General features: G+C 39.3%; 1 protein-coding gene across 1 annotated transcript; it reads left to right on the forward strand.

Annotated features, from left to right (window-relative positions):
• The first annotated feature begins 12,730 nt into the window (after positions 1-12,730).
• Positions 12,731-27,337, forward strand: LOC139738375 (phosducin-like protein 3). The gene is made up of 6 exons (XM_071649011.1): positions 12,731-13,042; positions 14,251-14,375; positions 23,804-23,918; positions 24,651-24,784; positions 26,146-26,222; positions 27,207-27,337. Exons 1-6 carry the CDS (start codon positions 12,938-12,940, stop codon positions 27,302-27,304), a joined length of 654 nt encoding a protein of 217 aa, XP_071505112.1. The 5' UTR covers positions 12,731-12,937; the 3' UTR covers positions 27,305-27,337.
• Positions 27,338-27,753: the final 416 nt, after the last annotated feature.

Here is a 27,753-nt window from a genome sequence, read left to right on the forward strand (position 1 = left end):
CTTAGTAACTGCACTTCTTGTTGATTTTTAATTAGAACAAGACGATCAAGAATTTTACATTAAAATACTAGATTTTTGAAAAAATGTGAAAATAAATTTACACCAAAGTAACACCAGCTGGTGTGGTCTCTTATTGAAGCTGGACGGGTGTTAAACCATTGATATTAACACCAACAAATATCAAATCAACACCATGTGGTGTCATTTTTGAATTAACACCATTACAGTGTCAAAATAAGACCAGGTACAGTGTCAAATTAACACCACGAAGTGTCAGGTGAACACTTTTCAACACCATCACAGTGCATTTTTAACACCTGTGGGTGTGGTCCTTTATTGAAGTTTGACCGGTGTTAGATTTAACACCCGTGGTGTTAAATCTAACACCGATGTTTTTACAGTGTAGCTTCCTTGGTATGTTGCATTTTTATTTCACCAAACTAAGTGTATTTTCACAAGTGCCCATCCTGCTTGAGCTTCAAATATCTCACAGATGTACAATAATATCTTTTTTTTTCCTTCATTTTTGAAGTGAATTCGTAAGAATCCCTTCGATGAAAGAATGAGAAACATACGTGCATGCATTCACCTCGGGCTCTGCAGAGTCGCGTTGCTATGCCGACTGGTGTGATGGGTGGCGTGGACTGGGGAGTACCACAGGGTAGCGCCCGAGTCAACCCGGCTTGGTAAACACTCAATAGCGTCTGCTAAAGAAAGAAGGTTTAGAGAGCAAACATGAACGACAATAGAATCGCTTTCAAGTCGGAAAAAACTAGAAATAGCCCTAATGTCCTTCACACGATTACACTCTAGCTATACCCAGCTATACCCTTGTAAGATAATGCCGGAGCTGAATCTTTTGATTAATCTTCAGAGTAAGAGTCTTGCACTCACACATAATACATGCATAGGGCCTACATAAACACACGCACACACACACACACACATACATCCACACATACGCAACATTTTTCTCGTACTTTTTTTTCTTCACAATCCTAGACACTCATCTACACAAGTATAGATAGTAATCAAATTTCTGGAGTTGTCTTCATAGATCTTCGAAAGGCATTTGATACTGTCTAGACCATAATATATTTTTACAGAAATAATAGGTTGTACTTACGAGCAAGACTACTGTTGATTGGTTCAAATCATATTTAAATGATAGACAGCAAATGACGTAGTTCAAAGGAGCCAAGTCGACCATCCTTCAATAAATTATCATATTTCTAGGTGTGCTACAAGGGTAAAATCTTGGTCTGTTATCTTCAATTTATGTTAACAAAATTACATGAGTTTACTCCAGAAGGTGTCATAGATATTAGGTACGCTGACGATACGACCCTCACTGTCCGTGCTAATGATGCAGCAGTTTTGGAAGAAAAATAACTGTTGCACCAAATGAAATTATGACGTGGATCAAGGAAAATAGTCTCGTCCTTAAACACTGACAAAACTTGTGCCATGATACTAATCTCGGGAAAATTGAAAATTTCAGTATCTCATTAAACGATAGTTTGATTTAAAAGAGTTCAGTTCACAAAATATTTAGGAGTCTTAATAGATGAAGAACTGAAATGGTCTAACTAAATTGAAAATGTAAGTGAAATTACCCAGAGAAGTATTTGCATGATAAAGAGAACAAGAGCTTCTTCTTCTTCTTTTCTTTTCTTTTCTTTTTTGCAAAAACAATCCTTACAGTTACTCTATAACAGTCTATAGTGTTACCATGTTTTGATTACTGTTCTGCTGTTTGGTCGAACAGATTTCAATCCCCATGCAACTAAGCTACAAAAAATTCATGACAAAAAATATTACACACCGTCGACTGACTTGTTCAAAAGTCTTAAATGGATGATTCTAGACAAACGTTTCGAGTTCAGTCGCGTTATGATGACAATTTTGCATAAATGCGTTCATGATTTAGCACCTTCTTACTTCAAGAACACTTAGTTAAGTCTAATGATGTACATGCACATCACACAAAGCAAATACTAGTAGACAAGTACTTGTGGCAAGAATTTGCTCTGATTATCATAAGTGTAGCCCAATCATATCTTCTTTACTTGAATTAAACAAGCTAGATTACTCAATCAGATCAGCTTCTTCCCTAGATTCATTTAAAAGATTGTTTAAACAAAGCTGTTATTTGTAAGTAACACAACCAATTATATATATATATATATATATACATGAATCATTCCTGCACAATAGCAACTTAATTGATATTTCGGCATTCTGGTTAACTCTTGTTGTGGCATATCAATATACACTGTATCTTTTATGTCACTTTGCAGTGTATACGGTATATATGATATCTACATTTTCTTCTGTATACGTTTGGCAGTTTAATGTACATAATCCAATTATGTTCATCAATATCATTCAGAGCTCCATGGAAGACAACGACGTATTACCCTGACAAAAGGTGAGAAATAAATGAATAAATGAATGAATGAATGGATGAGTAGATGGATGGATAAGTAAATGAATAGATAAATAAACAAACAAACAAATAAATGAATAAATAAATAAATGAATGAATAAATAAATCTGAAAGAAACTATTATGTTCACTTCTTGTCCGTACATGCGAGTTTTGGGAATGCAGTACCATTCACGTCACGGATATACATGTAGTAACAAATTATAGGCATCCTGTATAATCGTTGCCACAAAACTGAAATAAGTAAAGATTTGGACTAAGATATTTAGTATGGGCGAGTTTCCGATATTATTGTTATTATCGTTATTATCATTATTATTATTATTATTATTATTATTATTATTGTCATTATTATCAAAATTATTACGATTGTGTTAGAAATTCCTCATACATGCTTGATTCATTATAGAGGGGAGATGACTACAGAGATAACGGTGTGGTAATTAAGAAACTAGTAGGACTTTTTTAATCTGTAATCACGAAAAAGCCATACAAGATGTCGATAAAACAAATCCTTACCTTCCAATATTGAAAAAAGGGATTATTAAATATTTTCATTTTGTATCGAGTGATTGAAATAATTCTGATGGCGTTATTCAGAATATAAGGAAGCAGGCACTTCACAAATTACCTAGAAGACTAGAACTAGAACGTGACATCATTACCGTAATTACGTTGTCATGGAGCTATTGAAGTGAATAAATGCAATCCACGTTTAAAAACGATAGGTATCCGGGATGTTGTACATACATGATGTAAGAAAAATCGGATGATATTCATTGAATGGTGACATTACAATGAAAGACATTGTGTCCATACTCATTTCTGTGAAGAGAGCAATTTATTTGTTATATAATTACTTGTATATTTAGAAGTTCATTCAATCAAATTTGGTGAGTCCTAATATACCCAATATTATTGTGTTGAAGAATGTTCTTTTTTACAACGTACCTGTGTTTGTTGATATATCACGAAGTCAAAGACAATAAATACGGATGGCATTAATCGCTGTTAATACTGATGTGCATGTGGATGAATCACCGACAGCTCCAAAGAGACTGAAGAAATATCACAGAGATGTCAGCTGGCGGAACAGCAATTCTTGTTGTTACAATTTTTGTTAATCCTGGTGTGCATGCCTTAAATCGCCTTTCTCACATAAGGAACGAAGTCTCATGACGTTTTTTTAGTTAATAAATATAGGGACACGCTTGTACAAGATCTACAGCAAAGCTCCGTACGACATTCCCTATAGCCGCCATATCATCCGCTGATCTTGTCCTGTTGTTAATGGTCGAGATGCCTCTCTACAAAGAGTAGCTATTATCCAATGTTAAAGTCTTGCAGAGCACAGGCGATAAGTATGCACACCGCATTACAACAGTCCAATCCAGCATGACGTTTAAGGGTTGGAAGTTATCCCAACTGTTTTCAAACTGTCATTTGATGTGATTAAAATGCCGCGAAACCGAGCCTCCGCAGATACGCCTCAACAACTAAGGAGTTAGTTTACCAGTTTGTTTAGGATAATGTTACAAGGCATTTCTTTCCAGCGTAAAAAAAAACCCCAAAAACCGCACTATTGATTGGCACGATAGCTGCTCGAGACAGTGTTCAAAGTTCATCCTTTATATCAGCAAACGACTGTAACATAATTAAATTATGTTCCAACCAAATCCGTGATGCTCACGGGTACTACTTGAGTATGTAACTTATCAACAAAAGGGCGTAAAGAAGCATTGTTTGGCGAAGATAAGCTATCAAAGAGCTATATTCGATGAACACGCTCCTTTAGTAGGCCTACATGTAATGTAAGCGGTATTTCGAGTGAAAATGCAAACAAAGGGGGGGGGGGACATTTGAAGGACTCTGCTACGACGACGAAGAGGGGGCTCTTCTTGGATAAAAGTATGCATTCAATCAGCACCGTACAAATATCTGGGAGAAAATATCATGAATCTGTTATTATATGGGGGCCTATGTGTTTCGTGTACAATGTATAAATTGATAGCACCCAGACAAGTATTTTCATATGAAATACTGGGATTTTTGAATGGGCGGGGGGGGGGGGGCGTCAAAATCGGAAATAATGGAGATTTCCGAGGGATAAAGTGAAGCGATCCGATCGCAGGTACTGTCTCGGAGGGGTATGTATATAGAACTGTATGCGTGTAAAAATCAGTTGACACATAATCAGCCATGAAGAAAGAAAAGTCTAGTATCTCCTTCGTGCCGAATACTTTATTTCAGCTTTATCCTTCTGTAGGATTTGTGTTGTAAAAGATGCCAACCATGCACCTCTTTCCAATGGATCAATCTCTGGTAATGAATGTGAAGGAGTGCAAGCTAGAGACGTTAGTCAAGTTCATAGGCGTACGAAGAAATGTGTTTTATTTGGGGTGCAATAATAAGTATGTTCAGTATTTTGGGGGAACACACAAAACGAGGTAACGAGGTAAATAGCACAGCGACGGGGGGGGGGGGGGGGGTGGGGGGATTGGAGGGAGTACCCCACACTACTGGCGAATAATCCGTACCGAAGAGTGGGGGATGATCAGCGATAATCATCACATTGTAGCACGAACTTTACAAGCCCACAATACATACACGCTCGCGATGTATACGTATAGCTATGAAATTAAATTGGATTACAAAAATAAAGTGGTAAGGATATTTATTTTTGTATATGTAGTATAGTGTTTTATTTCTATCAGATTTCCGAATTTGCTTAAATCAAGTCAATTACAACGATCATCCTCATGGGCGTTGAACTATTTTCCCGGGGGGGGGGGGGGGGGGACTTTGAAAACGTACAATGTGCAAGGAAGCGGAGGGACCGAGTTTGGGGGGGGGGGGGGGTATGACTTGGAAAACAATTTGCGAGGAAACGAAGGACCGAGTGGAGAGATAGGGTACTAACTCCAACACGAGGGAGATTTTGCATTTTCAGACCTTTAATTCAGAGATCTTGTGCACAGTTTTGGTGAAATATTCAATTTTTGTTTCTATCAACAACAAAAAAGTGAGAAACATTCACATTCAGGGCGATGTGCGGGGAAAGGGTGGGGGTAGGCCCCCTCCCACAAGAGGGAGATTTTACATTTTCAGACCTGAAATTAAGAGACGTGGTGCACACTTTAGTGAAACATTTGATAAATTTTCTGTCAAAAATACATGGTAATGATTATTAAGTTATAGTCAGGAAGATGTGCGAGGGAGGATGTGGAATATCCCCTCCCACAAGAGAGAGATTTTTGCAAGCGCTTGAGAAAATTGTGAATACAAACCCATTAACCATATAAAGCCTATAGGGGGGGGGCACATTGTGCCCCCCTACCATATTTTCGTTTGCCACTCCTACACCCTTTACCCGATTTCAACCAAATATGGTGACTTTTCCTAAAATCTTATTGCGAACATTTTGATATATAAAAGCTATGTCCGATATATCGCTGGTTGCCATGGCAACCGTAAACTGACAACCATGTTCGTCAGATTTTGCATGATTTTCTGTTCCATCTTCAGTTAACAATATAATAATGGATGAAATAGGGGTTTTCTTGGCTGTAATTTGCTGAAGGAGCAGAATGTGAAGTAATTATGCTTGTGAATTACCGTCAAATGGTCTTCTTATTATTTCCTTTATTTTTTTATGTTACATAGGCATCAAACAATTATTATGATAGAAATAATCGAAAATGCAGCATTTTCCAAAGACTACTCTTTTACTTTATGTTATTTTCACACAAGCTTTGCCTGTAATATCATGTTTTTATCATATTATCAATTTGCAGACTCAAAATTTCAATATTTTGGAAATATGAAATGTGATACCAAGATAATAATATACCCATTCCAAGCAATACATCATAGGTTTCTTATATTTCTTTATATTGTAATGAATAGCGCCCCCAAATGTTAACATTGAGAAATTTCAACCATAACCAATAGTGAAGGTTGACTTGCTTTTCCTTTGTGGTAAATATGAAAATGATTGATGTAAAATAAAAACATACATATATACTAAAGAAATAAAAAGAAAACACATGATATTAGCATATTTCCTGTGTATTTCTTTATAATTTGGTAAATAGCGCCCTCAGTGGATGACCTTGAGAAATTTCAAATGTTGGGTCATGTAGAGTATGAGTTGCTCCACCCATGTGCCAAATATAACGGTCATACATCATGTAATAAAGAAGTTACATAGGAGGGCACAATGTGCCCCCCCCCCCCCCCCCCCCCCCCCTTGGGTCTGGAAGGGGTCAAAATAGCTTGGGCTTTATAGGGTTAAAGATAGAATAATGTAGCTCTGTTTAGCTCTCACTATAGACGGGCCTGCAAATGTAATATGCCGAAATCAATACAATCACGTTTCTCTTTTTCCGTTCTATTTTTTTTTCATGTCAGGGGAGGGGTTGTTTGTAAAGGCTATACCACCTCCTTCAGGAGCGCCGGGGGGTGGGGGGGGGGGGGGAGGTGCACCCTTCATTCCTCTCCCCCCTTTTTTTTTTACGCCCATGCCCCACACCCACACAGGGAAGATTGTGCATTTTTAGCTTTGAAATTTGATAAGCTGGGGCACACTTTTATCGGGATATTTGGAAAATTTTCAATCCAAAACGTAAGACGATAGGTTAGTTCCTTATTCAAGTTGAAAGAAAACCCCAAACAAACTAAATTACGCAATATTGTTGCGTGATCGTCTCGTTTACTGACCATTCCTTTCTTTGAAAATCTTATGTTATCGGCAGCAGCCGAGTTGGGGATACCACCTCACAAACAAGGGAGCTTTTGCATTGTTATAGAATTAGAATCAACCAGGTATACTGCACACTTCTGGTGGAATATTTGGGAAATGTTCACTTAAAGAAGTAAGAAAAATACAGTAAACATTCGGGGGGAAATGTGAGTGGCTATTGATTGTTCTATAACCACTGTAACCTCTGTGTGCATGTGCGCCTTCACTGTGCTAAGTCTGTATAGATGAATCTGACTTCAGACTGTCAGAGCAAGGAGGTTCGAGAAATGGAGTACGTCACAACAGTCTGAGACCCCGTTTACAGTGCGAGGCTCGTCCGCGGCGAGGCCCAGCCCCGCTTCAGTGTAAACGCGCAAAAGGCCAAATGCGAGGCCAAAATCGCATTTGGCCTCGCTCTGAAGGTGGTCTCGGCCGCGGCCTTTTCTCAGTGTAAATGTAAACTCGGCCAAATGCGCGGCCAATTTTAGTCTTGCTTCCAAACCCTCTGCCTGTACTATTTCGCTGTTCAGGATATTAACCCCCTCAACGTCGAAAACTAGTATAGTTTAAGGTGGCTTTGTCCTGCAAAGGATTTTTTTCCTTCGGCTAAGGCCACGGAATTCATTTGGCAAAGGGTCTGAAAACCAGACAATACCAAATTGCATTTGTTTACAAGCAGAGCGCCACTACGACAACATATTGAAAGGTTTGAATCAAAAGCGCGGCCGAGCCCGGCAGTGTAACGGACAAAATTGCGGGGCCCGGCCTCGCATTGTAAACGGGGTCCAGGACCCCGTTTACAGTGCGAGGCTCGGCCGCGGCCGAGCCCACCTTCCTTTCAGTGTAAACGCGCAAAAGGCCAAATGCGAGGCCAAAATTGGCCTCGCATTTGGCCTCGCTCTGGAGGTGGTTTCGGCCGCGGCCGAGCCGCGGCCGAGCCCGGCCTTGTCTCAGTGTAAACGCAAACTGGGCCAAATGCTCGGCCAATTTTAGTCTGGCTTCCAAACCCTCTGCCTGTATTTTTCGCTATTCAGGATATTAACCCCCTCAACGTCGAAAACTGGTATAGTTTAAGGTGGTTTTGTCCTGCAAAGGATTTTTTCCTTCGACAAAGGCCTTTGCCCGAACGGCGACTTTGTCGCCACGGCATTCAGTTGGCAAAGGGTCTGAAAACCAGACAATACCAAATTGCGTTTGCTTACAAGCAGAGCGCCACTACGACAAAATATTAAAAGGTTTGAAGCAAAAGCGCGGCCGAGCCCGGCAGTGTAAACGGACAAAATTGCGGGGCCCGGCCTGGCAATTGAGGCTGGGCTCGGCCGCGGCTCGGCCCAGCCCCGCACTGTAAACGGGGTCTTATTCACTTTGATCCCATGCTCGAAGCCGCCACTCAAAAATATTTGAAGTATGTGTCAAACTGGATCAGCAGCTCAGATGCGAAGACAATTGACTCGTGTGTCATTGCATAATCACCAGCCACTTTCCAAGGAATATGTCTTTGTGATGGTAATTACTTTCGCTATCCCTACAAACGATGGGCGGGAGACAATGGTAAAGGCACGGGGGTGCGCGAATAGAAATTGCTCAAATATTGCTGAAATAGATATCAAAATCACTCGACTGTACGTGCCTGTACGCTAACCTGACATATTGATTTATAAAGAACTATACTTGAAGATGATACCATCATTTGGCGGAAATAAGGAGAAAAGTGATAAAACCGGCTTTCCATGAGGGTAGAATTTCAAACACTTTCACAAAATACAGCTCAGATTTACACTTTTGCAAATATTATTTTCGAACGGAATTGACTTTTGTTTTATTATCATTAGGTGAAATTTCATTGCATTTGATATATAAACGAGCAGCATACCCGATATTGTTAGCCAGGGCTCGACAATAATGGTGGCCCGGTGGCCCGGGGCCACCAAAAATGAAAATCGGGCCACCAAATTTCAAAAAAGGGCAAATTTGGTGGCCCGCCTCGGGCCACCAAATTTTTTTGAAAAGTATGTCAATAAATTCGTAACTTTTTGCGCCGGAAATTAGCAGTTAAATTTGTTCAAAGGATGGATGAAAAGGACTGAATGAATGTCTGAGAGTGAGTGTTGCAAGTTTGTTGAAGTTTATTTATGAGTAGATAATTGTCCAACTTCTAATTCTTACTATCATAAATCTTAAATATTTGACTCATTAAAAAAAAGGACTTTTTATGTTTTTTATTGGTTTTTTTTCGGGACACCAAATTTTTCTCTCGGGCCACCAAAAATTTGAAATTTAGGATTTTGGTGGCCCCATCGGGCCACCAAACAAAAAAGTTAGTGTCGAGCCATGTGATAGCGTTAAAAATGAATTTTCAGATTGCTCAGAAAGATGGCGGCTTCAAGCATCGAACATCAAGGCACAAATAATGCACCTGTGAAATTCTTTTGTCCATCCATAGAAAACTGACAGCTGATTGAATATAGTCAGTTGTAACTCCATCTCTCGAACTTCCTTGGTCAGAGCACTGCAACTTGTGGCGGCCATAACTGGTGGGCTTCCAAAGAAGTTCAAAAACACTTTCAATGGGTTATGCAATGAGCCAGGTGCGCTGCTATGTCAGTGCAGAAATTATCTTTTGTTAGGCAAAAAATAACCTTATGAATGGGGTGATCCATTCATTAACAATAGGAAAACTTTCATGGGCCTAACTCATCAAATAGAAAAGGGAAACAGACGAAATTCTGGGGGTTGAAAATTTCTGGTGAGCAAACTGCCTGGTCATTGTCCAGTTTGGATCATACTGGTTCTTTTGTCAGTGACGATGCACGATTGCACAATATTGTCATTCTTCCAAGAACCTGAATGTACTCATTAAGATGCATATAATCAGCTGGATATTTCGCTCAGCCATTTACTCGGAGTCAGACTTATTTCGTGGTTTGTTTTGTTTCTTTTCTTAATCTTTTCTTATATTCAATCATTAGGCGTTTTCACATCAGCCCGATGTTTCGAAATAGCGCGCTATTTTGCTGACTATTTTCTGCGAAAAATATCTCGAGCTTGGATTTTTATCGGGCTGATGTGAAAACGCCTACTGGAGACTGTCTCACTGCAGGTTTGTGTAATTGTTTTCTTGAGCATTTTTCCATATATATATGTACGGCATATTGACAAGGGAATGTGGGACCCTGTGAAAGAACAATAATAGGCCTGCATTTTGTAATACGGCTGAATGGGCAGATGGGCTGTTCTTCCGTTTCTTTGTATACTAGCTGTAAGTATATCTCTCTCTCTCTCTCTCTCTCTCTCTCTCTTTGGTATATTGTGCACATTTCATTTGATAATGTTAAAAAATAAACAACTAGGCCTCCAACAACAAGACTCTTTAACCAGGCGATTAAATCTTCAAGGTTATAATCGTACGAATTTGACTTTGACTTTGAATTCTAAAAAAAAGAGGCTGATTTATAACTCAATTCGACCATTCATTTTAAAAAAAGATTGCAGGCCAGATGATAGTCGTCTTTTGGCATGAACAATGCATGGATGAATAATGAATAGTAGTAAACCACACGTCGCCTCACCGCTAGGTAATTCAACTTCATCAGTCCGTATCGCTTTGGACGGTGGGTGTAAAAGGTCCTGCATGCATACGCAAAAGAAAGTCGAAATTAAAACCTCGAGATTATTGGTGAAGCGTTCACACGTTCTTGGGTTTAGAATCGCGATGATGATCGTGCTAATTTGTGGAGTTTTTGTGTCCACACGTGCATTGCGATCACGATGCAAATCTCGAAATTTGCATCCCGCTATGTATCCCGCAGGCACACTACACGACTTTCGGTCGCTCGACTGACAGACTTTGGATCCGAAATAAATCTTAATAGGCCTACCTTCAAAATAAACACACTTGTTCATTTCAGGGGACCGTTTCATTAAACTTTTTGTCAGTGATTTACACTGACAACTGTTAAAAGCTACTGAAATCCTTGCGTCTGATTGGCTGATAGCAAATTTGTCGGTGAAAACCTCCGACGAACTCGTTGATGAAACGCCCCCCTGAGGACCGTTTCATGAAACTTTTTGTCAGTGATTTACACCGACAGCTGTTAAAAGCTACTGAAATTTATTTATTTATTTATTTATTTATTTATTTATTTCTAATCTTTTGTCAGGGTAGTCCATTCACCAATAAATAGTGGTCTTCCATGGAGCCCTGAATAATATTGATGAACATATGTACATTAAATAGCAAAACGTATATACAGAAGATGACATAATACAGTGTAGATACATACCAGCATACTGTACATTGCAAAGTAACATAAAAAGTACATGCCACAGCAAGAGTTCACCAGAATGCCGAAATACCAATTAAAAACGCTATTATACAGGAATGATAAAGCCCAGAATGAATTTCGTGTGTTACTTACAAATAGCAAATTTGCTTAAACAATCTCTTAAATGAATATATGGAAGAAGCTGATCTAATTGAATGATCTAGCCTGTTCCATTCAAGTACAGAGGATACGATTGGGCTGCACTTGTGACAAAATCCTTGCGTCTGATTGGCTGATAGCAAATTTGTCGGTGAAAACCTCCGACGAACTCGTTGATGAAACGCCCCCCTGATCCGAAGTTGCTTAGTCAGGCGAGTGTTCTTATGCGACGCGACCAGGACGCGACCGAAGGCGGGCTCAAGTTGTTGTCTGGTAACCAAAGAGTATAAAAGCTAAGAGGGCGTACTCTCGCGATTTCGCACGCAAACGGGTGTAGTACGCCATGGAGCCCCATATGGAACCCAACGGCGGCCATTTTAGTAATAATACGGCGAGCTTCTTAACACGTGAGCCTATGGAGAAAACCCTACCCTCCTTACATTTTCTTCATTTTAAGGAAGCACACAGCGGTAGAATTGCGTTTCATACCTCAAAACATCACAAGAAGTATATTTTCTGTCGATACGTTAAAAAAAGATTGAAGTAATGTCATTACTTTTTAATCTGTAGTCCCTCAAAGTTTGTGTTTGAGGTGACAAACACCGTCTATCTCTCTCTCTCCCTCCCTCCCGAAGCATAATTTTGTCTACTTCAGCTCAAACTTTGTGGGACTGCAGATTGGAAAATAAATGACATTTCTTCAATTGCATTTCATGGTTAGACAGGAATGATACTTCTGTATGACAAAACGAGATCCTAAGTACATCTCTTCCCCTGTATGCCCCCTAAAAAGGGAAAATTTGAAAGGGAGACAGAAATACGAAGGCCCAGTGATACGGCACTGATTACGATCACGTAAATTTACCCACGTAAATATACGCCCTCTATCGGTCTGTTGCTTTCAATGGCGAAATGGCGTCCGTATTTCGCCCATGAGCGTACTACCAAACTCCGCGAATTCGCGGGAGTAAGCCACAGAACTCTACGTAGCTTGCATACTCTATGCTGGTACATGGTAACCGTGCGTTTGTGCGAGTTCAAGGACTTATGTTACACTCTATGTAGCTAGAGTCAAGTTGATTACTCAGTATATGATCCTGCTCTGGGATGTCATGCCTCGACCCTACTTGTGATGCTGAGTGTCCTTTCAGACAACGTATAATACAGCACCCGTGTTACAGTTACACCCAACCCAATATCTTATTTTTAAGGACACTAGTAGTTGTTCTCATTTAGCAGCAGCAGGAAAAGCCGGTAGTCGGCTACCTCAGTCCCACTTGTGTAATTTCCTGTGGTGTACACCGTGCACAATTGTCTAACACGAATGGCTACAAACGCTGATGTAGGGGATCACGCAGGTGGCTCCGGCGCCGGGTACATTGGGCGAGATACAAATACAGATGGCGATGACGGTTTCGTTGATGAAGATGTAAGTCTTGTGTTGTACATGCTATTTATTAGTGTAGTAAGTAGTATCATTACCATGATTCATGAATCATGGCATGAATGATTACGACTTACGTAAAGCTATCCAGAATATTATAATTAAGATTTAAAATTTATATACTAATAACATAGCTTAGGCTTAGCCCTAGGCAGCAGTTGGAAACATTACAAGCTTCAGTAACCGCACCGATGACCCTGGCCTAATCCTGGGGCGCTTTGATCCGTTGTACACAATGGTCAATAACACTGTGGGAGCTTCGCGTTTGCGCTGGTCGCATCGCAGTTACGGTGACACCAACATGTTCGTTACTGGTTACAGCACCCCTGGATTAGGGCTTCGGCTTTCAGTCTAGACAGCGGGTAGAATTGTCTGAAAATATGATACTAATAGACAAGACTTCCTTATACCCCACCACTTGACAATGTTTGTGGGACTGTTAGTGTGTGCATTCATGCGTAAGCTAGCAAGCAAGGGTAGGGTAGTGTAGTAGTAGAGTGGTATGGAAAATTAGTGGGGTGGGGATGGGGGACATAAGGAAATCTTTCTGAATTTAGGGAGTAAAGTATCACTCATTTTATTAGATGATCGATGACAAAACAATGTGAGACACAAATGACCAATTGCTAGATACATGTAGGGTTGGGGGTACCACGTATCGACACCCTAAGGATCTGTAGCTTGTTTATTCTAAAAATATAATACAAATCCGCCTAATTCTTACCTCAAATATGCCATAAATACTGCAGTTTTGAATGTCGTGACCGTCTCGTTGATTATGAATCTCCGTTTTAAAATAGCGCAATTCTAGTGCGTGCGTTCCGTTTTCTTCGCGCAGCTAAAAAGGGAACCTTGCGATCGACACCCCCTCTCCTCCATAGCACGTGAATTTCACAGCATAGGTAATACACGTGAATTTCACAGGCCATAGGTAATACACGTGAATTTCACAGCCATGCGTCGTTACTGATCGGATGTGTAATTTTTAGCTTGGTTTGTTTGAGTTTGATTTTCGTTTCTTCGTTTTTATTGTTTTTATAGCTAATGACACTTAATCCCGCGCGTACTTTTTCGTTCTATACGCAAACAGCCATGATACGCAGGGTGTCGATGGGAAGGTGCCCTGTCGATAGGTGGTGCCCCAACCATACTACATATCTTGGTTTCCTCTCTCCATATATCATGCTCTTCAGGAGCTATTTGACCAGCTTGAGAATGAGGATATTCCTGCAAGTATCCGTGAGGCCAGAATGAATCAACTAAAGCGGGAGGTGGATGCAGCTAAGGCCATACAGGAGCAAGGGTTGGGGCTGTACAGGTAAGAGCCATCTACATTTTATAATTATTTATTGTATAAGCTTTTTTTTTTTGTGCAGGTATTTTCACAATTTGGGAATGGCAGAGACATTTTTGCGAGATGTTGTTTTTGGGGTTGTGACACTAACTAAGGCTATCTTAAGTGTCTGATGTCTGTCTGTTCATGATATTTTTGTGTGTTGTTAAAGTGTTGATTCACAATATTTGCGAAAATTAAACCCTGTGAAATTAACAGTTTTTATGCTGCATTGATACAGCTGCTGCACTTTTTTGAAAGAAAACACAAGACTTCATGCATTACGAGTGTCAAAGTCAACAAGAAAACTTACCACCATGTGATGATCATGCTGTAATCACTTCTGTGATTTGTAATTTTGCATAATAAAGTGTGGCAAGACCACTTCCAATACCACCACTTCCAATACCAATGTGTGTGGGACTGAGTTTGTGCATCTGTGCATTTAAAGTTGTCGAGGATAGGGCAGTGTAGAGTGGTATGGAACAATTAGTGGAAGGGGGAGACATAAAGTCTTTCCTTAAGTGCATTTGCAATGCTACCAAAGCATTTTTTTCTTTAAAAATGGGGAATAGTCTATAGAAAAATATAAATAGAATAAAAATGAAATGGTAAATCATTATAGTGATAACATTCTGCAGTATTGGGAACACTGCCCAAAGTGTGTGGGTGGGTGGCAAAAATATTTCAGTGGGATATCCGTATTGTGACTATGTAACTAATGTGTCAGTCATGGGTTGTGGGTCAGTTATGGGCAAGTCCAAGATATGGTCCCCTCAGAAGGCAAAATTTCATCTTTGTTGAATATTGATATGTTTGGTATCATTTTGAAGCTTATGAGTTGAAATTTTGATTTCCAGGGAGGAAAATATGATATTATATAAATCTATGCAAATTTCAAGGGCTTCATTTGCATAAATGTAAAATACAGCATTATGTATGGGACATTTATAAAAATTCATTTTTATTCAAAGGAAAGCAAATTGTATTTGATTAATATGTGGACATAAGAAGTTCATCAGATAGTTTAACTTGGTATGAAAATTTAGGGATTATGCAAATGATTATGCAAATTAGCTAGTGTCCTATCATGAGATGTCCCATACGTAACAAATTGAGGTCATTTTTTTTTAAGGTTTTTTCTTAAATTTCTGAGGTTATTTGAATGCCCTTTTGGGAAGTTCTAATTTATTGTTTAAAGAAGATAAATACCACAGAAAGAAGAAAAAATGGTAAAAGAAATATTTTTTATCAGGCAATTAAATAATGGTACGTATGGGACGAATGCATTGTGTACGTATGGGACATCCTCATACATATTGCATGTGAATGCATGTAGCTAGCTAGGAAGGTCTCTCAGTACACAAATCGTCAATCATCCTGCAGAAAGCATCCCAACTTTGCAGCTACTTGACACTTTATAGACACTTGAAACAATACATGTACTTGACTGAACAATTTTCAGAAAAGGAGAGGGAGAGATGCCAAAATACACAATGAAAATCAGCATTAAAGGGATGGTATAGTTTTCATAGAAATGGGGTTTCAGTTTTCAACATTTTACAATATGATTGGAAACTACTTAATGAATTATTAAAGAGCATACAATTCTAAGACTAGAGAAATTTAAAGTTTATTTGATGAAGATCCAAAATGAAATGGCTGAGATATCAAAAAACAAACAAATATAAAGTAAAACGAAGTGGTTGTAATGAAAAATGTGACCAGCTTCCATTAGGACACCACGTTTCTGGATATCATTCATTTGCCATAGCGCTCTCTGAGGGAGGAGCAGCTTTGGGAGCTCTCTCTCTACTTCTCTCTTTGAGGTATACCCATAGTTTTGGGAGTGTGCAAAACATAACCAGTATTTTGGTTATGTGTCCTGGAATCTGCTAGACAAAATATGGAGTCTGTCTCGCTGTAGTAGAGTGGAATTGCCCTTCAACTTGTTTCTCACTTGCCGGCTTGGACTGTCAACCTGAAGCAGCCATACTAGCTGTTGGTCAGTCATGCACACAAACTCTATTCATCGTCGGTACATTGTCCTATGGAGCTGGACCTTCACCAGTGAAAGTAGTGCTTTGATTGTCTTCTGTGGTGCTGTGATTATCGGCTGTTCATTCACCGCATTTGACAATGGGATTCCTCAGCTGGTTGCTGGCACTACTCCTGCTGTGTAGCCTGTCCACTGAGGCGGATCCCTACAAAACAACCTTAACCTCTTCACATGGCAATTCTGTGAACAATAGATCAAAGCCGGTCATAAAGTACAACGGAAAGAGAATCTGCTACTACAGTAATGCTACTGCAACTTTCAATGTATCATTACTGGTTGCCGGAGATATTGAGGCAAACCCTGGCCCAGATCGAATAGACAGAAAGGAGTGTGAAAACGGCAACAATGAGTCAGACACATTGCACAGGAGACAGTACAGCAGAGCAGCTCTTCTTGATCTCAACCATAATAGCTATGTCTCCTCGGATGTTTGGGCTACTGTGAAGTCACTCGGTATCAGTGCCAAGAAGCCTACAATTAGAGGCACCAGAGGCGGTGTCAAAAGGAAGAAGAAAGTGAATACTCTACCAAGCCATCCTTGCTTCTCAACAACGTGTAAAAGACCCATCGGTAAAGATGACCAGAAGAGAAACTACACACTGTGCCTCATTAACGCACAGTCTGTCAGTAACAAGGCTGATCTTCTGGCTGACTACTTCACTGAACATGATTTTGATATTGTATGTTTGACAGAAACTTGGTTGTCCGATGAAGAAAAACACAGGAAAATCATAGCTGATCTTACACTTCCGGGTTTCAAATTCCGACATGCTCCCCGTCTGCATCGTACTGGAGGAGGAGTAGCTGTTATCCATCGAGAGTCAGTAGACTTGGTGACTTTGTCGACTCACGCTTTCCCCAGCTTTGAGAGTATGTGTTGCGACTTTACACCTCACCACAATTCTTCAGTCTCCATTAAGCTGATTGTGATTTATAAGCCACCATACAGTCGAAAAAATAAAACAACATCATCAATGTTTCTTCAGGACTTTGCTGATTACTTGTCTGTGTTATCTGCATCCCCTTCCAAGCTTGTGATTGTCGGCGACTTCAACATTCACTGGGACAATCAATCCAATGCAGATACCAAGAAATTTGCAGACATCATTAAATCTCATGATCTTCTTCAACATGTTTGTGAGTCCACACACATCAGCGGACATATTTTAGACTATGTCTTATCCAGAAGAGATGAAGATGCTATCAGGTCAGTAGAGGTCTCTTCTTTTCTCAGTGATCATGCAGCCGTGCACTGTGATCTTCATATGTCCAAACCTGCAGTTGGGCGTAAGGAGATAGTATATCGCAAATTGAAGACAATAAACCATGAGGCCCTTGCTGAAGACTTGGAGTCATCTGACCTCATTCGTAAACCTGAGACTGACATCGACAAGCTGGCTGATCAGTATGACCGAACACTATCAACTATTCTGGATAAACACGCACCCATTAAACGATGTGTTGTTGCCACACGTCCACCAAACCCATGGTATTCAGAAGAGATCACAGAAGCAAAGAAGCTGAGGAGGAGACTAGAAAGGAAATGGAGAAAGACAAGACTTGAGGTAGATAGACAGTGTTTCAGAGATCAACGTCTGATTGTCTTGGACATGATAAAGAAGGCAAAAGCATCATTCTATGAGAAGCAGATCTCTGACTGTGTCAGTCAGAGAGATGTCTATAAAGTAATAGACAAGATGCTTCATTATCGCAATAAATCTGTCCTTCCAACACATCGTAGTGACCAAGAGCTGGCAGAGAAGTTTATCAGGTATTTTTCAACAAAGATACAAGACATTCGAGCAACACTTGATGCTGAAGTGCTGACTGGGGGAAATCTTACTACAACTCATTCTACTGAGAAAGACCACACCCTCAACAGTTTTGACTTGGCATCAGAGGAAGAAGTGAGAAAGATTATTGCTGGTTCCCCGCCTTCTTCTAGCTCACAAGATCCAGTTCCTACATGGATTTTGAAAAGACACTTACATCTTCTTCTCCCAAGCATTACACTGATGGTGAATAGATCGCTTGAAACAGGCATCTTCCCCAGCTCATTCAAACAAGCTGTCGTTCGACCTCTGCTAAAGAAGCCCAGTTTAGACCCCGACGCCCTCAATAGCTACAGACCAGTGTGCAATCTCAAGTTTATTTCAAAAGTTTTGGAAAGAGTCGTAGCCCAGCGTCTTCAAGAATATTTGGAACTGAATGATTTAAGTGAACCACTTCAATCTGCTTATAAAAGGCATCATAGCACCGAGTCTGCCCTGATTAAAGTCCATAATGATATCCATCAAGCACTTGACAAGAAGCAAGCTGTTTTCTTGGTGCTCCTTGATCTGTCAGCAGCTTTCGACACCATTGACAAGGATATTCTTATCACAAGGTTTCGTTCAATAGGTGTGAAAGGATCTGCTCTTGCATGGATATCTTCCTATTTGTGTAACCGTTCGCAGGCAGTCAGGATCAATGAGTGCATGTCATCCTTCGCTGAACTTCTGTATGGTGTCCCCCAAGGGTCTGTTCTGGGCCCGTCATTCTTCAGCATTTATGCAAGTCCTCTCGCAGAGATCGCAAGGACCCATGGCATCCATATACATCTTTACGCTGATGACACCCAGCTGTACAGCTCATTCGATCCATCTGATCCTTTAAGTGAGTCCTCTACCAGACATAGACTTGAAGCATGTATTGATCATATGAGGGCTTGGATGATACGGAACAAACTCAAACTGAATGATGACAAAAGTGAATTTATGATAATTGCATCAAAACATCTGGCAGCAAAGGTCCGTAGTCAGTCATTACGAATTGGATGTGTCAATGTACAATCTGTGTCAAATTGTAGGAATCTTGGAGTTTATTTTGACCCTGAAATGTCAATGGCGACACACATTACAAACACATGTCGATCTGTATATTTGCAACTACGCAATATTCACAGTATCAGAAAATCCTTATCAAACAAAGTTGCAGCCTCTGTTATTCATTCGTATGTTTTGTCTCGTATTGATTATGGAAATGCATTATTATTCAAGGCTTCATCTTACCAACTGGCCAAACTACAGCGTGCTCAGAACTCTGCTGCTCGGGTCCTCAGTGGAACATCTCGCTTCTCCAGCATTACCCCAGTTCTAAAAAATCTTCACTGGCTACCAGTATCCAAGAGGATAGAGTTTAAAATTCTTCTTCATACATGGAAAGCAGTACATTCTTCAGCTCCAAAATATTTGCAAAACCTTGTTTCAGAATACGTCCCTGGCAGAAATCTCCGTTCATGTAATAGTAAACAATTAACAGTTAAAAGAACAATCTCGACTCTCGGAGAAAAAGCCTTTGTTTCTGCAGCCCCGTCTCTCTGGAACGCTCTTCCACTAAGGATCCGATCAGCAGAGACCATTGAAACATTTAAAAAGCTTTTGAAATCACATATGTTCGTATCTTGTTTCGATTGAATTTTCAACGAATTGTTCATTGGTGTGTATATCTCTACCTATCTCTTTCTTCTTTTTCAACCTTCTTATGTGCAATTATGACTACGATGTATGCTATTCTTTTCATAATTACGTCCCTCTGCGCCTCAGAATAGGATACTAGATCGTAGGCGCATTACAAATGCTGTACTTATTATATCTCAGTTATTCAGTTTTTAGTAGTAGCCACAACAAAAATCCTGGGTATACATACTGAGGTATGACTTGAATCAACAACCTGATTTTTAGACAGACATCATACTGGATCACTGGGGTTCTATGCAGCAGGTATTGCATATTTATTAAAATTAATATTTCTTGTGTCAAGTTTTTTTATTGAAACTGAATGGTAAACTGCCCTTCATCAGTGGAAGTAAACACTTTACTATTCAATTTTTTAGTAGTAACTATCCTGATAAAGATACAGGGCATGCATACTCAGGTTGGTCATAAAAATATAAAATATGATTAAATATGATTATGATGGTAAATATTTGGGGAATATTGATTCCCATGACAATCTGAATCAGTATTTGAGTAATTTCAACTGATTGTACTTCAATAATTATGCAAAATACCCATAAACATGGTTCTCCACACACTAAACGAATGGGGGACAAAGGGCGTGCATACTCTGGTTGGTCATAAGAATTATAAAATATGATTGGATATGATGATGATGGTAAATATTTGGAGAATATTGTTCCCTTGACAATCTGGATCACTATATAAGTAGTTTCAACTGATTTTACTTCGATAGTTATGCAAAATATCCATAAACATGGTTCTCCACACACTATGAATGGGGGACAAACTGTCCCATACGTAACTGTCCCATACGTAACACATCATGTCTGTCTTTAATTAGAACCTGTAATTAGTGCTTTTTGTCTTATGACTTGAAACTTTCCTCTGATGATCTTGAGTGTTGTGACTTTCATCACAGTGAGTTACAAGTCGTAGAATGAAATACTTTCAGAGAGTTTTGAGGTTGAAAAAAGTGTTCAAAAAAACAAAATTTTTCTGGTCCCATACATAACGGCACATATTTTTATGCCTCCGCCACGAAGTGGTGCCGGAGGCATTATGTTTTCGGGTTGTCCGTCCGTCCGTCCGTCCGTCCGTCCGTCCTTCCGTCCGTCCGTCCGTCCTTCCGTCCGTCCGTCCGTCCTTCCGTCCGTCCGTCCGTCCGTCCGTCCTTCCGTCCGTCCGTAATGAATTTTGTGGACAGGGTAACTACCAAAACCTTTTGAGGTATCCTAATGAAACTTGGCATGTATGTGTATTAGGGGGTGAAGTTGTGCCTATCAACTTTTGGGTGCACATGCTCAAGGTCAAAGGTCAAAAGGTCAAGGTCAAATGCTTAAAATTTTACTATTTCCCCCATATCTATGCAATGCCAGAAGATATTTTCTTGAAACTTAGTGTATACATGTACTACCCAATTAAGATTCTCTGGTGAAAGTTTGGGGTCATGAGGTCAAAAGGTCAAAGGTCAAAAGGTCAAGTAAAATGTTAAAATTTCACTTTTTTCTCTGTATCTTGGAAATTGTTCAAGGTATCTTCATGGAACATAGTGTATATGCATCTACTGACTGGCAGTGGTTATCTAGGGAATTTAGGGTTCATGGGGTCAAAGGTCAGGGGTCAAAGGTCAAGGGCAATACTTCAAAATCTTACTATTTTCCTTATATTTATGCAATGCCAGCAGGATATTTTTTTTTTAAACTTGATGTATGCATGTCTAACCCAATAGAGATTCTCTGGGATTTTTTTTTTTTGCCAAGAAGGTCAAAGGTCAAAGATCAAGTGAAAGTGCTGAACTTACTTTTTTCTCCATATCTCGGAAGTGGCTCAAGTTATCTTGAAACTTAGTACATGCTGAATTTATGTATGTTCTGCCTGACAGTGCTTCTCTTATAAATCAAAGGCCAGATGAAAATGATAACAATTTACTGTTCAATACAGAAATTGCGCTTTTTCTCCATACCTTGAAAATTACTCAGTGCATAAACTTATGAAATGGTCAAAGTCAAGTTAAAGTTCTTAAATCCCCAAATACATGCTCTCCTATTCATCCAATTAAACATAGGTCAAGGAAGGTAAACATTCAATACATTTGTGACAAACATGTCATTTTAATATTTTGCCAATTTTGTGAAAATGTAATCACACATTGTCCACATGTACTATAGACCTATTAGGAGAATCATGCATTATGGCGGAGGCATACCAGTCGCCATAGCGACATTTCTAGTCTCTTCTAGAATTTAATTGTCATGGTCATTTTTCTCCATTTTTAACATGATTATACTTCTCCTAGATATCAATCACCATGGTAAAGTTCAATATGATCAAAGGCCATTAACACTATTTTTCAGGTCATAGAAGTCTCTGAATGTCCCATACGTAACGCACGCATTATCTTGGACTTGCCCTTATCTGGTTTGAGGGGGCACATTGTGCCCCCAACCATATTTTCATATTTTGTCAATCCTACCTTTTTTAATCCAATTTCACCAAATCTGTTGATTTTTTTGTAATCTGATGTAGGCATTATAAAATAGATAAAATTTAAAAATATATTTTTAAAAACAAATTATTTTGTGTGACAAATTTTTCACACAAGTTTTACCTGTAGTATCATATCATCAGTTTGCAAACTCAAAATTGTGGGTTCTGGGAAGTCAGACTGGGAAACTCAGACTGTTCTCTTTGGTGTCTGGGTGGCAACTTCTTTATTAAAAGAAAGAAAGATATTATTCAGAGGGGTGAAGGTTCAGGTGCAAGTTTCTTCACTTTGTCTCCCTCTACAAATTAGATTTGTTAAAGGCAGCCGATCGCCATCCCTAATGGTACGTAAACTCTGAACGACCGAAGTTTGTGCATGCAATTGCGCAATGCCAGACTCAGTGCTATATCCATAAATGTGTGGAACAATGCTGCCACTGAGACACGTGTGTGTGTGTGCATGTGTGTGTACGCATCATACACAAACATTGTCACCGCGAGCTGCGGTGATTGGAGGAGAGAGGCCAGAAGACGCGTGTGTGTGTGTGTGTGTGCGAGTTTGTACGTGTGTACGCATCATACACAAATATTGTCACCGCGAGCTGCGGTGATTGGAGGAGAGAGGTCAGAAGCTGCGTGGCTCTTTTGGCCTCTCGTCATGCACATGTGCACTGAGAGTGTGCGTCCATTCGGAAGCTCCCGTGGCTCGCTCGGACAGCCAGTTTGGGTTAGGAGATTAGCACAGAGAGCTCTCTTGTAGCCCACAGAACTCTTACGTTTTGTTCGCTGACCCATTGAGCCAGCGCTATTCTCATTCGGGGTCACTACATTTGATACAGAATGGGGGAGGCAGCGTGTTGCGTTCGTCTCCGTGCCGCACAAACCACTCGCCACGACTGAGTGTCTTTAAGATCGCAACTGCTGATCTGTAAATTAACAAACATGTTGGGGGAAAAAAAAAAAACTTTCCTGGTGGTAGTGTCGCTGCCCGCAAAGCAGTAGATGACAGGTTCAATCCCACTGGTTCCTTTTTTCCGACATGTTTGTTAATTTACAGATCAGCAGATAATACATGTGTGTTGTCATGCCATCCCATGCTTGATTTATGACATGCTCTTCACTGAAACAAAATGAAACATCCTGTTGAGTATTTAGTACTCATGTATTGTACATTGTGTCTTATGTGAATTACAATATTCTTATTGTCATCACTATTTGCAGTTTCATTATATAAACTCTGCTGAAATGAAATCCTCTGTGATAAAACTGAGCTTAAAATAAGTGAACAGTTGTGACAATTAATTACTTCATGCATTGTTAGTAATGACTCAATTGCTCACTCTTTTACACCAATCTTGTTCTTTCAACAGTGAAATAGAGAAGGAGGAGGATGTGTTGAAACAGACCACCAGCATCCCACGCATCATAATCCATTTTTACCACACAGACTTCAGGAGGTGTAGCATTATGGATAAGCATTTAAAGGTATCTATCAGTGGATGGAATCCAAGTAATGCTTAAAGGGTGTGTACAGTTCTGGTTGAGGTGAGGATTTAGCTTTTAACGTTTTGCAAGATATTCAGAAACCACTCTATAAGTGCCAAAGAGCATGCGATTCTAAGGGGTATCAAAAGTTTATTTGATGAAAATCAGTTTTGAAATGGCTGAGATATCCAAAAACAATGTGAAACAAAGAGATCCCAATAAAGTTGTGGCATGTCGCCTTTTATTATTATCACTTTTTTGGATATCTCAGCCATTTGAAAACCAATTTTCATCAAATAAACGTTGAATCCTTCTTAAAATTACATGCTCATTCATATTTCATAAGAGGTTTCTCATTATCTCACTTAAGAATGTTCAAAACATGAATCCCCACCTCAACCAGTACTGTACAGTCCCTTTAAAGTCAAATGAATTCTTTCCTATGTGTTACAAAGAAAACTAGATAGATAGATAAATAGAACAAATAGATAGATAGATAGATAGATAGATAAATGAATGAATGAATAAATAAATAAATGAAATAAAATAAAGAAAATTATGCGAAAGTCACATTGAGAGGTTTTTCTGTTAATTTTTATTCAAAATTTGAATGTTCGAAATCAGATGAAAGTTCCATAATCATTTAACAAAATTAAGAAAAAAAGTGCAAAATACGATAACATATACTTACATGAAAATGAACTAATTCATGAAGTATGTCTGAACTTTCAGGTGTTGGCGCAAAAGTACCTGGATGTCAAGTTCTGCCGGGTGTGTGTGGACATTGTCCCCTTCTTCATTCAGAAGCTTCAGATACAGGTCCTTCCAGCTGTTTTGTGCTTTATTGATGGAATCGTAGCTGACAGGTAGGAAGTTGATTGATTAAAAAGTCATTCATATCTAATAGTGATTTGCTGTGAGATTCCCTGCTGAACAGAAACCAGGTTCTGATCATTCACTTGATCTAGTCAGAAATTATGGGGTCAAATGAGCCTAAAATTTATCACAAACTTAATACTTGATGACAGCACGAGGCAAGAGACTGGATTCAAAGATTTGTCAGTCACTATGATCGAGTAATGTGTGCAAATCAGTCAATTAACTACAATCACTGAAACAAAGGTATAGAAGACAGGTACAAATTTGTACAGTACTGGTATATTCATCAAACAAGTCAACCTGGGTATTACTGTGGTGAATATAAGATGTCCACTCTTTCCATTAAAACAAACAAAAAAATAATAGAGAAGTATTAATCAAGTAATAGTGGAGAATGAAAGTCTACTTTGTTGTAAATGGGCTTCTTATATCTTTGAAAGAGCAAATCTCTAGCAAAAAGAGTGAATCTTCAGTCTAGTAGCTGTTGTAGAGTTTTGCACATTGAAAATCAAGTATCAAAATTGTCTTATGTCAGGAAGCACAGAGCTACCAAGTCTCACGCATTGTGAGTGAGACTCAAGCATTTAGGGTCTGTCTCACGATTTCATGCACGACACCCATTTTTCTGACGCATTGGGAGCATAGCTTAAAGGACAATTTCACCTTTATAGACATGTGGGTTGAGTTAATACAGCAATAGATTAGTAGAACACATCAGTGAGAGTTTGAGGAAAATTGGACAATCCATTCAAAAGTAATGAAATTTGAAGTTTCTGCTCAGTCATGGCTGGATGAGAAGACTACTATAGCTTGTGATGTCACATGTGTACAACGTTCTTAGGGTAATATGAGCCATTGGTCTGAAGGTGACATTTGTGCAGTTTTCTTTAGTCTTTAAAAACATTGCGTTGGATAGAAAACATGTTAACAGTATATGTTTTTATAATACAGTAATATGCTTGCACAAACTGGACTTTCTCTATGTAATTGTTGCTGAGGGAATTAAGTTAGATAGCATTCACAAAGTAAATTATAAAACAAGTGCAACCAGATGCATTGGTTAGAATTCTACATACAAGTGTATTTGTATCATTGTTGCTCTTGTGAATATGCATATGTAGGCCCTACCTGTAGACTTCATTATGGCAAGAATAACATGGTAAGTAATCTGGGAGTCCAAATCTAAGGATCTTCCCTTGAAAAAGCCCACCTTCAAAAGGAGAAGGGTATATGGAATTACAGTACTATAATCAGCAGGTCTTCCATACCACCCCAAAGGAACATGTTTTGTATTATGTACCAGTAAAAATGAATATGGACAGGATGTGTGCTATGTTTGTATCATCAGGATTGTGGGATTCGATGAGCTTGGAAACACAGACAACTTCACCACACCAACACTAGAGAAGAGAATGTCAAAATCTGGTGAGTCAAGTCTTTGTTGTAGCCACAATGTTTGATGTTGAAAATTCCTGAAAAAAAAAAACAACAACAACAACTAACTGGTATATGAAGGAATGTCAAACCACTGGGCCATCTAAAAATTTTGATGTGAAAATAATTTGATTTTGTACATTGCGTGTGTGAATATGTTGCGGCATTATTGAAGCAGAAATTATGTGTTAGGAGCAAAGTGATGAAGGTGGGCAAGAATGTGATCTTTTCTTGATGACCACTCTTCTGTCTTAATAGCATGAATCATCTTCTCATTACTCAGTCATTTTTAGTGTACAATTGTACTACAGCAGCTGTACCCACTATGCAGTGACATACATTGGAATGGCGAACCAATTCAGTACATCCATGTCTGTGATGATTTTGTACAATTTGTCAATAACATAACCTTTCAGTATGTTTTTGTTTGATCTAGGAAGACGGAACAGATATGAATTAACTTGATTAATAGAACTGCTTTGTCGCATGCAGAAGGTAGCATCTTTTCTAAGTTCAACAAGATTCTGTCCACATACAGTCAAATTTGTCTATAGTAGTCACCCAAGGGAGATGAAAAAAGTGGCTGTTACAGACAGGGTTGTTAACATGGCTTTTCTCTTGGGGGAATCGTAATAGTGGCCGCATACGGCAGGTGGCTACTAAGGCAGGTTTGACTGTATTAGCTAATGTTAACTTCCTTGTCGTATCTTGCCAACAATACAATAGCATGAATGAATTGATGTTTTTAGGTAGTACATGTGTATAATGCGTTGCGATGTCACCACATTAGAAATCAACATTTTAAAAAGCTGTTGCACTCTTAGTGTAAAATTCATGGAAGGTGAAATAAAAGGTGAGAGTTTGCATGGCAGGTACACTTACATAGCACAACTGTTGTGTTAATGCTTCATGGAATTATACACTGAGGGAATACCATACCTGATACACTATACTGCTCTCTGTATTCATTCACAGGAATCATCAAATTACAAGATAGCATCAGCTCCAGCAATAAGACCATTTTTGGCTTTGACAAGAGGAGAGGAGATGACAGCAGCGATGAAGACTTTTGATGACTGCCATGTTGTCAGTCTCTTTGTACCACTTCCAGTTCCTATATGTGCTGCTGTATAAAGTATACGTACCATGAAATGACTCTTGGTTAGGTGTGGGCAAATGTGCTCTGGAAAGATACATGTATGTGTGGTACACTACAATTTGTATGTTCTGAAACTTAGCCATTGCGATCATTCATCATTCAGTGTTTGTCGTCTGTTGTGTGTGAACTTTTTACTTTTTCAGCTTCTTGAAATTCCCATAATGTATTTTCACCAAACTTAGCAAGTAGCATTCCTAGGGTGATTGGACCTCAATCTGTTCAAATGGGTGTAATGCTCCCCCACCACCCACTTCCCCTTTCAGTGTATTGCAATAGAATATATACAAATGGATGCCATGCCCCCTGGAGACCCCCCAAATCCCCCCAAATCTGCTAAGTTCTTCCTATGTAATACTCTGCATA

Source organism: Diadema antillarum, unplaced genomic scaffold, assembly GCF_040938485.1.
Source record: "Diadema antillarum isolate AM-2024a unplaced genomic scaffold, OU_Dant_1.0 seq00000739_RagTag, whole genome shotgun sequence".
Lineage (NCBI taxonomy): Eukaryota > Metazoa > Echinodermata > Echinoidea > Diadematoida > Diadematidae > Diadema > Diadema antillarum.

What these genes read in the sequence shown, in the direction of transcription:
- LOC139738375 (XM_071649011.1), top strand. Translation starts at nt 12,938, where the DNA reads ATGGCTACAAACGCTGATGTAGGGGATCACGCAGGTGGCTCCGGCGCC. An exon ending in GATGGAATCGTAGCTGACAG is followed by an intron (nt 24,785 to 26,145) that starts GTAGGAAGTTGA and finishes TTGTATCATCAG; the next exon opens with GATTGTGGGATTCGATGAGC. An exon ending in GAAGAGAATGTCAAAATCTG is followed by an intron (nt 26,223 to 27,206) that starts GTGAGTCAAGTC and finishes ATTCATTCACAG; the next exon opens with GAATCATCAAATTACAAGAT.